The sequence below is a fragment of the Nyctereutes procyonoides genome, unplaced genomic scaffold (genome assembly GCF_905146905.1).
Source record: "Nyctereutes procyonoides isolate TBG_1078 unplaced genomic scaffold, NYPRO_anot_genome, whole genome shotgun sequence".
NCBI lineage: Eukaryota > Metazoa > Chordata > Mammalia > Carnivora > Canidae > Nyctereutes > Nyctereutes procyonoides.
This window is the reverse complement of record NW_026575044.1, coordinates 1,950,787-1,964,150: the sequence shown is the minus strand read 5'-3', so window position 1 is coordinate 1,964,150 and position 13,364 is coordinate 1,950,787. Positions and strand designations below refer to the sequence as shown.

At 34.1% G+C, this 13,364-nt stretch overlaps 1 protein-coding gene across 2 annotated transcripts in view; it reads right to left on the bottom strand.

The window, feature by feature from the left end:
- Positions 1 to 2,805: 2,805 nt before the first annotated feature.
- The window catches only part of CCDC181 (coiled-coil domain containing 181), a 31,171-nt gene continuing 20,612 nt past the window's right edge, over positions 2,806 to 13,364 (bottom strand). The window contains exons 4-6 of one of the 2 annotated variants that reach the window (XM_055324139.1): positions 11,860 to 12,006; positions 5,164 to 5,318; positions 2,806 to 3,122 (exon numbers count right to left, since the gene is read on the bottom strand). In XM_055324139.1, the coding sequence (XP_055180114.1) occupies positions 2,963 to 3,122; positions 5,164 to 5,318; positions 11,860 to 12,006 (462 nt within the window). In that variant the 3' untranslated portion in view covers positions 2,806 to 2,962. The remainder of the gene's footprint in view (positions 3,123 to 5,163; positions 5,319 to 11,859; positions 12,007 to 13,364) is intronic. The other variant, XM_055324140.1, reaches the window with a different exon arrangement.

Genomic DNA, 13,364 nt, shown 5'->3' with positions numbered 1-13,364 from the left:
GTTCATCAGGGATATTGGTCTGTAATTCTTTTTTTGATGGGGTCTCTGTCTGGTTTGGGGATCAAGGTAATGCTGGCCTCATAGAATGAGTTTGGAAGTTTTCTTTCCATTTCTATCTTTTGAAACAGCTTCAGGAGAATAGGTATTACTTCTTCTTTAAATGTTTGGTAGAATTCTCCTGGGAAGCCATCTGGCCCTGGACTCTTGGTTTTAGGGAAGTTTTTGATGACTGCTTCAATTTCCTTGCTGGTTATTGGTCTGTTCAGGTTTACTGTTTCTTCCTGTATCAGTTTTGGTAGTTTATAAATTTCTAAGAATGCATCCATTTCTTCCAGATTGCCTAACATGTTGGCATCTGGTTGCTCATAATATATTCTTCCAATTGTTTGTATTTTTTCAGTGTTGGTTGTGATTTCTCCTCTTTCATTCATGATATTATTATTCTGTGTCCTTTCTCTTTTCTTTTGGATACATATGGTTAGGGGTTTATCTGTATTATTAATTATTTCAAAGAACCAGCTTCTAGTTTTGTTGATCTGTTCTCCTGTTCTCCTGGTTTCTATTTCATTGATTTCTGCTCTAATCTTTACTATTTCTCTTCTACTCCTTGGTTTAGTCTTTATTTGCTATTCTTTCTCCAGCTCCTTTAGGTGTAAAGTTAGCTTGTGTATTTGATATTTTTCTAATTTTTTGAGAGAGGCTTATATTCAAATATACTTCCCTCTTACAACTGCCTTTGTTGTATCCCAAAGGTTTTTAACAGTTATGCTTTCATTTTCATTAGTTTGTATGAATCTTCTTAATTCTCTTTAATTTTCTGGTTGACCCATTCTTTAGTAGGATGCTTTTTGACCTCCAAGTGTTTAAGTTCCTCCCAAATTTCCTCTTGAGATTGAGTTCAAGTTTCAAAGCATTGTGGTCTGAAAATATGCAGGGAATAATACCAATCTTTTTGTATTGGTTGAGAAGTGATTTGTGATCTATTCTGAAGAAAGTTCCATGTGCACTCGAGAAGAATGTGTGTATTCTGTTGCATTATTAGGACAGAATGTTCTGTATATATCCATGAAGTCCATCTGGTCCAGTGTGTCATTCAAAGGCCTTGTTTCTTTGTTGATCTTCGCTTAGATGACCTGTCCATTGCTGTGAGCGGGGTGTTGAAGTCCCCTACTATTAATGTATTATTATCTATGTGTTTCTTTACTTTGGATTATAAATTGTTTAAGATAATTGGCTGCTCCCAAATTAGAAGCATTAATATTTATGATTATTAGATCTTAGTGGATAGACCCTTTAAGTATGATATAGTGTCCCTCTTCATCTCTTACTACAGCCTTTGGTTTAAAATCTAATTTATCTGATATGAGGATTGCTACCCCAGCTTTCTTTTGAAGTCCATTTGCACAAGAAATTGTTCTCCACCTCCTCAATTTCAGTCTGTAGGTGTCATTAGGTCTAAAATGAGTCTCTTGTGGAGAGCATATGGATGGGTCTTGCTTTTTTTCCAATCTGATAGCCTGTGTCTTTTGATTGGAGCATTTAGCCCATTTACATTCAGAGTCACTACTGAAAGATATGAATTTAGTGCCATTGTATTACCTGTACAGTCCCTGCTTCTGCAAATTGTTTCTTTCTCATTTGTTACTCTTGGGCAACCTCTTTGCTTACAGGATGCCCCTTAATATTTCTTGCAAGGCTGGCTTGGTGGTCACATATTCTTTTAGTTTCTGTTTGTCCCAGAAGCTCTTTATCTCTCCTTCCATTCTGCATGACAGCCTTGCTGAATAAAGTATTCTTGGCTGCATGTTTTTCTCATTTAGTACTCTGAATATATCATGCCAGCTCTTTTTGGCCTGCCAGGTCTTTGTGGAGAGGTCTGCTGTCAATCTAATATTTCTCCCTCTGTATGTTAGGAATCTCTTGTCTCAAGCTGCATTCAGGATTTTCTCTTTATCTCTGAAATTTGCAAGCTTCACTATTATATGTGGGGGTGTTGATCTATTTTTATTGATTTTGGGAGATGTCCTCTCTACCTCTTGGATACAAATTCCTGTTTCTTTCCCCAGATTAAGGAAGTCCTCAGCTATGATTTGTTCAAATATACCTTATGGTTCTCTCTCTCTCTCTCTCTCTCTGCCCCCTCAGGAATTCTAATAATTCTGATTTTTTTTTTAAATGGCATCACATCTCTCACAGCCTTTCTTCATTGGCTATTAGTTGTTTTTCTCTTTTCCTAAGCTTCCTTACTTTCCATCAACTTGTCTTTATGTCACTTATTCTCCCTTCTGCTTCATTTCCCATAGCTGTTAGAGCATCCAGTTATACTGCATCTCTGTAAGGTATTTTTTATTTCAGCCTGATTAGATCTCATTTCTGAACAAAGAGATTCTCTAGAGTCTTTTTTCAAGCCCAGCTAGTAATTTTATCATTGTTACCCTGAATACCATCTCTGCCATCTTGCCACGAACTCCTGCTTTTTTTTTTTTAAAGGAACACAAGAAAGTGAGCCTATCCTATTTCTTACCTGCCACAGCTATTCAAATTCAAAATTATCATAGATAGGATTTCGTATGAGGCCTCAAACCAGTCTTGTTTAAAAGGTCACTCCTTCAGCTTCGTGAAATGTTCTATTGTGATCTTTTTAAAATAATAATAGAAACCTGTTGCTTTCTTGTGTTCTTTCCAGCTAGAAATGCTAAAATAATTTAGAAGTAAAGCAATCTAGAGTTCATTTATTGTTCAGTTTGTCGCATGGACTATGAGATGGCATGTAGCACAACACTGAGAGAAAAGAAATTTATTTTGTTTAGTGTTAAAAAAAAAGACAAATTCACTGCCAGTATCACCAAAAGATAATAGCATTTCCATAATTTAGAGTATGACCAAAGTACATAGACCATAAGAAATAATATCCAAAATTTTGAGAATAGCAGCTTCCAACTGAAGTATTGAATAGATACTTTCAGTTGTAATGATCAGTAAAACGAAAAGATTTGGCTTCTGACATGTGTAGGTGGCTCTGCAGTTGTTTAGAATGCTTTGCTTCTAGTCTGAGCTGTCTAGTTCTTTCTCTGACAGCTTGTTGTTCTGCTAGTTTTTCGATCCGTTTCCTTCGTAGCCATCTGTGGAAAGAGATAGTCAGATCTGGTGAGTATCAACGTGAGTACTCTTCTTACTAAAAAGTTATTGCTATTGACTATTAAAGGAAATTGAATTTCTTTACATTGAAATACTATAGTCACAACAAAAATTACTAAAGTCCTAATGAAAATTTCAGGCTTATCCCGTAGGCTCCCACAAGAAAACACAGTCACATTTGCAATCAAATACTTAAGATTAAGTATGTCTTACAATGAGACTGCTAACTAAAAAAAACTGAGTTTTGAGTAACAATATTTTGGATGCGATATAGGTCCTATTATTTTTTAAATATGATTTTCTAAGCAAACAAATATTTGATAGATTTCAAATAACTTATTTTTTTTGCAACTAACTGCATTCAAGAACATAACTCAATTAGGTTAAGAATCCCAGCATGCAGAAATGTTGCCTTGCTCTTCTTGGTAAAGACACTAATGAGCTCTTGACTTCTTAGTGCATTAAAATAGTCCTTCTTTAAAATGGAAGAATAAGCCTAAGCATAAAAACATCCAAAAAAGGTAAAGGAAGAGTCCACATTCAAACAAATCTAAATCTATAAACCTTGCTTGCTTAGGTAAAGTAACTTAAAAAAAAAAAACAATTGTACACACATATGACGGTGTACGTGGTTCACGTGTGCATATACATTTGTTTTCATAAATAACTCTATACAACTAAATACTGTGTCAGAATAGAAGAGATTTAAGCATCATAAGCCAATGTTGTGTGGTCCCAAATTGGACACTAGTTTGAGCAAATTAACTGTAGTCATTTAGGGGTCCATTGGGAAAAATAGAATTATGGGCTGGATATTAGATGAGATCAATAATAAAAATAAGCAGATTACAGAACAGTATACACATATAATCTCAAATTTGTATTTTAAAATTCTAAATATAGGGATCCCTGGGTGGCGCAGCGGTTTGGCGCCTGCCTTTGGCCCAGGGCACGATCCTGGAAACCCGGGATCGAATCCCACGTCGGGCTCCCGGTGCATGGAGCCTGCTTCTCCCTCTGCCTGTGTCTCTGCCTCTCTCTCTCTCTCTTTCTGTGACTATCATAAATAAATAAAAGTTAAAAAAAATTTAAAAAAAATAAATAAAATTCTAAATATAATGTATACAGAAATATTTAAAAGATATGCAGTAAGGTACTGATTTCTAGATGATGAAAATGTGACTTTTCTCCCTCCATTTCTACAATGTTCATTTACTGCTTCTGTTATAATAAAGAATTATACATATATGTGTTTTAAAAAAAAGGAAGAAAGCAAAGAAACAAAAGATTGGAAGGAAGGAATGAAGAAAGGAAGGAAGGGAGGGAAGGAAGGAAGTAACTTCAAGCAACTGGATTCAATATTCACTCCCTCTCCCAAGGCCTGCTGACAAAATTATGAAACCAGGTCTGTTTCCTCAAAATTAGCAATGTGATATAAAGTCTTAATCAGATAACTGAAAAGTTCAGATTTGCCTTAAATTACCATAGTGTGTGCCCAAATCCCCTTTTCAGTTTGGCCTATACAGAACTTCCTTCTCAGCCTGACTGTATTTCTATACAGAAAAATATTTTTTGGAAAATGCAACTAACTATTCAGTTGTTCTAAGGATTGTGTTGGAGTAGCTATACACCATCTTTCCCATTTCCCTTGAGAAATGAACAAAATTACTAACTAAGGAATGGTAGGCTATCAAAGGTTATCAGACTGGTTAAATATAAAATAATTTTGGTATTGAAAATATCTTGAAGAAAGAAAGAATGATATATAGATATTATGTAAAATATGGAGTTAAAGAATTTTCTCACAGTTTTAAAAGTGTGGATCTAAAATTGAATAGATATGTAATATAAGAGATAAAGTATTTTGTGGGTTTTATTTTTTTAATATTTATTTATTTATTTATTTATTTATTTATTTATTTATTTATTTATTTTAAATTGTGGGTTTTATTTTAAACTTTATGGACTATACAGCTCTCTGAAATGACTGTGAAGAGAGGGAACCATGCCCGGCCTGTGACTTACTGTTTGAAGGCCCGCTCACGGCCCTCTGTTCCTTTAAGGAAGAATAAGCATTCCTCTTGCTTTCGTAGTTCTTCTGTCTTTCTTTCTTTCAACTGCTCTTCATGCTTTTTTTTAAGCCATAATCGAAAAGCTTGTTGTGGATCTCTGTTTTCCTGCTGATGACAAAAACAATATTTGTTTAAATAAACCAAAACTACTTTTTGAGCCCTGCCTATAAGACCCTACTAGAATACATGTTCTATTCATCAATTTTTCATAATAATGCCAACCTCACTACCTGCACTCCTAGTATCCAAACAAAATATATTCAAGTATATTCAGCTTTGAATCTGCAACACTGACCTCTGTCAGAAAATTCAACACTGAATTCCCTGCCATCTGGCATCCTTCAAAAGTCAATTTATTGAGGTAATCAATAAGTGAAGAAGGTTAAATGCAGTGATTTGCAAACATGACTGATGCAAAATGATGCAAGCATTGACAAATAATTTTTCACAATGGCATAAAAAAATAAAACAGGGTTGAAGAAAGAGTGGGATAGACCATATGAACAGAGTTGAGGTCTTTGTAGCAATTCCTGAAGGCACTCCCTGGAATGCAGTTTGAAAACTAAATCCAAAACTTCTGTTATTCATCCTTTCTTTTAAATTCTACCTCTGTTTTTACTTTTTTTTTTCCTGTTTTTACTTTTAAGAGCATCTAACTGAAAAGTCCATTTCCAAATTGTAATTACTCTTATGGAAGATGGCCATAAGGATTTGCAGCCATAAAAATTTTCTTATAAGGATATTAGCCATAATGATTTTGTCATAAGTAAAAGCTAGTGGAAGTAGCTTATTTTATGGTTCCTTAAACTTCATGGTGGATATCATCTTCTGGGAATTTTTAAAAGCTGAAAGAGCTCTCATTGGGCAGAATAAAGAAAGCAATGGGACAGATTTGGGGCATGTCTCATTATTTGGATGCCTGGCTAAAACACAAAGGGAAGAATGCATTCATTTCATACTTTCCCCAAATATGAGCTCGATGAGAGGTCCACTTCCTATACCTTGCATTTTCCTTTATCTATCACTCACATTGCCAAGTATGTTCCACTTTAATTTATATAATTTATGTAACCTAGCATCATTGATGTACAATGTTAAAGTTTGTGAAGATTTTCCATGGATGACTTAAAGGATCATTGCTGAACGCTCAGCAGTCTGGGAATGCCTAGAGATGATCAGAAAGTGTTCATTCTGGAATTATAGATCAAAACAGTCAAGGATTCAGAGGTGAACAGGATTGATTGGTAGCACTGTTCATTTATTCATTCAGCAGATATTTATAGAGTATCTACAGGCACAAAAGTACCGGGTTGCATCAATGAAAAAAAAAAAGAGATCCCTTTCTCATATATTCTATGATTGCACTGTATAACACAGTGTCCACTAGTCAACAGGTAGCTATACTTAAATAAAGTTTAAAATTCAGTACCTCAGTCACATTAGCTACTTTTCAAGTGCTTAATAGCCGCATTGTGGCAGTGACTACTTCATTGGAGAGTGCAGATATAAAGCATTTCCTTCATCACAGAAAGTTGTATTGAGCAGTGTTATTCTGAGGAGAAAGGTGGTATGTAGACAGAAAGTGAATGAGTAAGTTATGGGATGTCAGGAGATAGAGTATTTCAAGCAGTGGTCACAGTAATACATAAAGAAGGAGTTCTTAACTGGCTATCATCCTAGCATTCAGCACAGAAAGAATAGGCAAAAAAAGCCCATCTCCCATTCCTTCCCTGCATACTTGAAAAACTGCTGCTTGAGGGTCAGACTTCTAATTTAGAATGCATCTAAAGGCTAGCTTTCACCATCCCCAAGGACCACAAAAGCTGTTGACACCTCTGCTGTTGTCTCCTTATAGCCTGCTCCAAGTAGCCAATATCCCCCATGAAAGAGATCTACAAATGTTGGTTGCACCCAAATTTTTATGGCTGAAACCCAAAGAACAGGTTCCTAGGTCACCTGCAACTAATAGCCACTGAAACTTCCATTCATGAGTCCCACAAGATGGTAGCAATAAATAAGGAGATCTTAATGGTCACAGGAACATCCCCCCTGCAGATATACACCTGGGCCCAGTGCCAACGGAACAGGAAAAAACACCCATCTCCCAGTTTCTCCATAGAAGGGGCTTGACCACATACCTTCCCAGCTATACCAGAGAGCCTGGCTTCCACTTAGCTTGCACCTAGGTGTTGAATATGATGTATCTTGGTATACCCTCAAAAACTGGGAGCCAGTAAAAACAAACAAGGCAGTTTGTGCCATTACAAAGGTTTCAAAGGTTTGAGTAACAATTAGGACATCAGAAGGAGGTGACTGATGAGAGTGATCTCCTATATGAGACTACTCTGTGAAGACTGATCAGAAACAATGGGTGTCAGAAAATCACTGAACACCATCTTTAAACTGATGAAAGAAAAAAAAAAGCCTGTCAGCCTCAAATTTCATATCCAATAAAAAATAAATCCTTCGAAAATATATTTCTGATATATTCAGGAGATAAATATTGCAATCCCTAAAGCAATGATGGTAAAAATAATTCAAAGAAGTATAGCTAAAAAAAAATAAAAATAAAAAGGAAAAATTTTTAAACACTTGGTTAAACCATAAGAAGGCAGAAAAAGTTGACTAATGGAACTAAAAATAAATGGAATGAATCAAAACAAATATCAAGACAATAAACTTAAAACCTATGATATCAACAATTACAATTAAATACAAATAAACTCCAATGGAAAGGAGATTTCTGGATTGGGAAGATCCAAATATATGCTGTTTGCACAAGTAACTCTTTAAAGATACATAAATTGAAAGCATAAAACATGATATAACAATGCAAATGTTACATGTAAGAAAGCTGGTATGGATTCATTAATATCAAACAAAGTAGACTTCAAAGGGCATATTTCATGATGTGAAAATGTCATTCATCAAAAGACATAGAACCATAAATGAATATGCATAATATTTTAAAACAGATGAAGCAAAACCCAAAAGAACTAAAAAGAAAATAAACTCATACACAGTGATAGTTGGAAGGTTTAACTCCAATTTCCCAGTTATTCCCACTATAGAGGTAAGGATACAGAAGATTTAAACCCCACACTATCAAGCAACTTATAACACTGACATTAATATAACACTAAATCCAAAATGCAGAATACATAATGTATATAAGCATCCACGTAGAGTTCACCTAGTGGACCACATGCATACACGTTGCATATGTATATCTATATATTTAACAAACACATATCATTATATACATCATTGACCAAGAGAAACAAAGTTCATCACAAAAATGGAAAGATATTTAATTATTTCCTAATTTTACAAATACTTGATAAAAATATTACATTAGGCTGAATGCCATGAAGCCTGAGGGCCCACCAGCTCTCTGGAAACTATTAGCAGTGCACTCACAGCTTTTTCTTGGTCACTGAAACAGGATCCTCTCGTCTCCAATACTTTTCAGTATATTATAGCAATGTGCTGTGCCTCTTCCCTCTCACGCCTAAATTCTCTCCTCCCTCAAAAACTTTTCTAATTTATTCCCTAATAATTCCTATTCAATGATATAAAACCTCCCAAATATCCCCATTTTCCCAGGCTACCTGGCCTTAAACCTCTTATTTTACCCAAATCCTCATTCTCCCCCCAAGACATTTTTCCTCTCCACAACAGACTCTGCCTTTCCTGCCACATTTCAAGTACCTCACAAGTCAGGTGAAGAAGTTACTTTCCCTCCTTCATACTCTTCAGAGCTGTCTTCCTCTACTCTTCTAAGCAAAGCGACACTCAGTTACACTATTTGGCACCATTAGTTTAACAATCTTTGGTCTCACCAGCTGGACCAGAGAGAGTCTGGAAAGATGGAGAGTCTTCCTCTCCATCCTCATCCTGAGAAATAGAACTATATGAATCAGCCATTCAATATCTAGCCTCCCAGAGTTTTTATTTTCTCATCTTAGGGCTTTCTCCATCACACTTGCCACCCAGTCCTTAGCGCCACATCCACATCCCCACAAACTTTGTCTTTGAAGTCACTAATCTTCTAATTCTCAACACTAACCATCAAACACATTTCTCCAGTCTTCACCTGGGTGTTTCATTGGTACCTCACACTCAACAAGTGAGAAACTGAAATAAGAATTTCCCCTGCTCAGTGTATTCTCTGCTGCTCCAGTGAATAGCACCACCACCCACCAAGTTGCTCAGAAAAGAAACCTGGCATATTCTCTTTACATCTCATTCTCTCTCACACACACATCTAATTAATTACAAAAGTCTTTCAATTGATACTTCAAAACATGTCTTAAATTACTCACATCCCCCTCCCTCCATCTCCCCCTCTCTCTCCCACTCCTATTATAATTCTAGCCAAGTCACTATCATTTCTCACCTCATAAACATTTCTCATTGAGCACTCACCTCATTGAGCACCCACCTCCACTCTTGCCCTTTCATAGTAATGTGTATCTAATGTATCACTCCTCTGTTTGGACATTTTCAGTGGCTTCCCATAACAGAACTAAATACAAAATTATAGACTCCAACATGCCACAGGATGGGATTTCTGCTCTCTCTCCAGATCCTCTCACACTTACCAAGTTATTTCCTGTCTCAAGGTGTTCTCACATGTTCTCCTGGCCTGAAACAAATTCCTCTCAGTCTTCGCCCAATTTTTACTCCTACTATCACCGACTGAGAAAAAATCTTTCCTGAAATACTCATACACATTTATTTCCCAAATTATGATCTCTCATAGTTCTTTCATTTTCATTGCATCCATCACTATTTATAATTACAAACTTATTTTATATATATAGTTTTTCAATCCCTACTAGCTGAACTCTATAAAACAAAGACTAAACCTAGTTTGCTCAAGACTACGTTCTCATGATTGAACAGCATCTGTCATATAGGAAGCTATTAAAAAAATGTTTACTGAATATATAAAAATTTTTCATTGGCATTTCTTTAATTCTAACAAATTTGTTATTTTTTCATACACTATAGTCAGAAGTTTTGCTTTAATAATATAAATATTAACAATAACAATTATGACACCAACTTAAAAAATCCTAACCATCAATTACATTAAATATAAACTTGGGCGAACTAAAATCTTTATAGCATTTAGTCAGTCCATGCAGGAGTATCATGTTACTATTTGCCAAAGAACTCATATATTTATAATATTTGTCCCACCCATCCAGGAATATTGTTTTTTTTTTTCATTTACCAAAGTCATCTTTTTTGTCCCTTGCAAAGCTGTACTGTATTCCCCACAGAGATCAGACACATTCCTGTTTGGCTCAAAGTATTTTATATATTCCTATATTCCTTCTCCTTTTTAATTTTTCTACGAAGTTTTTGCTATAGGAGGACTATATACTTCTTATATTTATCATGTAAATATCCATTCTGTTAATACTTATACCTCATTTCCTTTTCTGCTTAATAAATTGACTAGAACTTCCAGAATTAAGTTATTTAATAGAAAGGGGAGACTTACTAGTTTCTAACTTTAATGGGTATACCTATAGAATTTCTTAAGATAGTATTTATACTGTTTTGATATTTTATTCAGACTTTTAAAAATAAATTATATTAATATTAAAAAATTCGTTCTCTATCTTTCAAGATAACCATATATTCTCTTTTTATCTACCTCTTGATGTGATGAATTATATTAATAGGTTTGTTATTATTTATCTAATTTCCTTCCTAAAATAAACCCTTCTTGGTTATAGTACACTGTTATTTGACTACACAGTTGCATTCAAATTTCTCAATATTTTCTCTTAGTTTGTGGCTTTTATGTCTTGCCTAAAAAAGTATCACCCATCTCAAGATTTTAAAAGCTAACTATAAATGGCGTAGTAAACAACATAAAAAATATATCATATTGTCAGTCTAGGAAAATGTATTTATGACAGATAAAATAACAAAGAATTATAATCGTCAGTATACAGTGCAAGACGAAAAATAAAACTGAAAAAAAAGACTACAAACAGGAAATTCACAGAATATACATGTGGTCATATATATGTACTCATGTACATAACTAAGCTGAAGAAAAATTAAGAAAATAAACCACATACAGTTTTAGTCAGGATGTGGTAAATATTCACTCTTATATACTGTTGGAGGGACTATAACTGACACACCTTTTGGAATGTTAGTTTTTGCACATTTAACCAAAAATTTCACTCTGGACATTTAGTAAGTCATAAATTCCACTCTTAAGAAACTCCCTACAGAATGAACATGTTCACTACCGCACTGTTAATGAACAGAATATTGGAACTGAACTAAATATCTACATTTGAGGACTTAATAAATTATCTCTGCTATCTTTGTCCTGTTTGAATATCAAAGTTATACTGTCCTGAAAAAGCATATTGATAGTTTTCTATTTTCTGTGCTATAAAAGTGTGAGTAATATAGTAATCATTTGATTTTTCACAAGGCTTCTTAGAATTTAATTGTAAAGTCATCTCTGTGTTGCATCTTTTGCAAGGGTTATTCTTGGACCACTTTTCCTAATTTTTCTCTAGGTTCTTATTCTGATATTCACATCCCCTTCTGGAAATAAATTCAGCTTTCATATCTGTCTACTTATTTTTCATTGAGAAGTTTCACTTACTCTACTATTCATATCTTCAATTTGCTTTGCTCGCTGAATTCTCCTCATTTCTAGGACCTGCTCTCTTTTCTTTTGCAACCATGCTTTAAATACCATGTCATTCTCTTTTTTCTTTTCTTTCTCTTCTTCTATTTTTCGTTGTTCTTCCTGGTGGAAAGAATAGCAAAAGACATTCATGAAAGGTTAATAAAACTGTATATGAGTCATCAGAGAAAAATATATCTTGAGGTCTGAAATTAGCATTCTCTGCTTCTAAAACTTTCCACCTGAAAATTGGGCTTCTGTAAAAAAAGCTAGGGACTCTAGTTTACTTAGGAATAAAATGAAAATGTATCAGATAAATTAAACTGTAGATAAATTCTACAATTATATATATGTATAATACATGCACGCTGTTCAGAGATTCCTTGAATTTTACCTTCACTTCCTAATTTACTTTTGGAATTAAACCCCTTAAATTGCAGCTATGCAAAAAAAAAAAAAAAAAAAAGCCACCACATTGTAGAAGCACTATATGCTTCCATAAATGTCTGAAACATTTTTATCTTGTTGTTAAATTTGTTAATTGTGATAAATTACATAGTGGCTATGAAAGAAAATACTATAATCATTTAGAAATATATATTAAAATGTACAAGTGAGCAAATAATGTGCTGCCTAGGACTTGCTTTAAAAATATATCAGCTAAGAAACAGGAAATGCAGAAAATATGCCAAAATCTCAACGACTTTCAAATCTGAGTGACGGGGCCATAGGGATTAACTGTACCTTTATATGTGTTTGAATTTTTTATTTTAATGTTTAAAAATATTTTTCAACTAGTGTATATTCACAAAATAACATTTTTTGCTATCAGAAAAATATTTAGTTAACCATAAGAACAAAATGAATTTTTTACATGAATTACCCAACTAACGTAGTAAAAGGCAGTTTCTTGAAGAGAGGTAATTAAACCAGTTTTATAGAGCTATAAAATATTTAGTAGGAGCAAAGCAGCATATCATAATGGAAATAATACTAAGCTAAAAGTTAGGAGATCTGAGGAACAATCCTACTGCCATCCTACTACATCAATTTGGGCAAACCACTTAACTCAATATTCTCAGCTACAAAATGGAATAATGCTCTTATTTCAGTTCTGCCTCTTTTCTCAGTTGACAATATCTTGCATAAATACAGATAGTCATACTAATGAGTTCTCAAGTCTCTTCCAAAATTAAAATTTTATCACTTAAATGAACTGAATTATACAATCAAAGCTTTAACTTTCTTCCAATGATGGAATTCAGAGTTCTTTCCTTATATTTTGACAACATAGCAAGTCTTTCTAATTCCTTATAATTGAACAAAATATAACAAGGAATGGAAAAATTCTATCCAGTTAACAGCACAGAATATCTTTTAAAATACCAGTACACTGGAAAAGTATATTAATTTTGTGACAGAATCCTGGTTATAATCTCCTTTTAAAAACATATACACATATGTGAATAAAAAAGATTTCT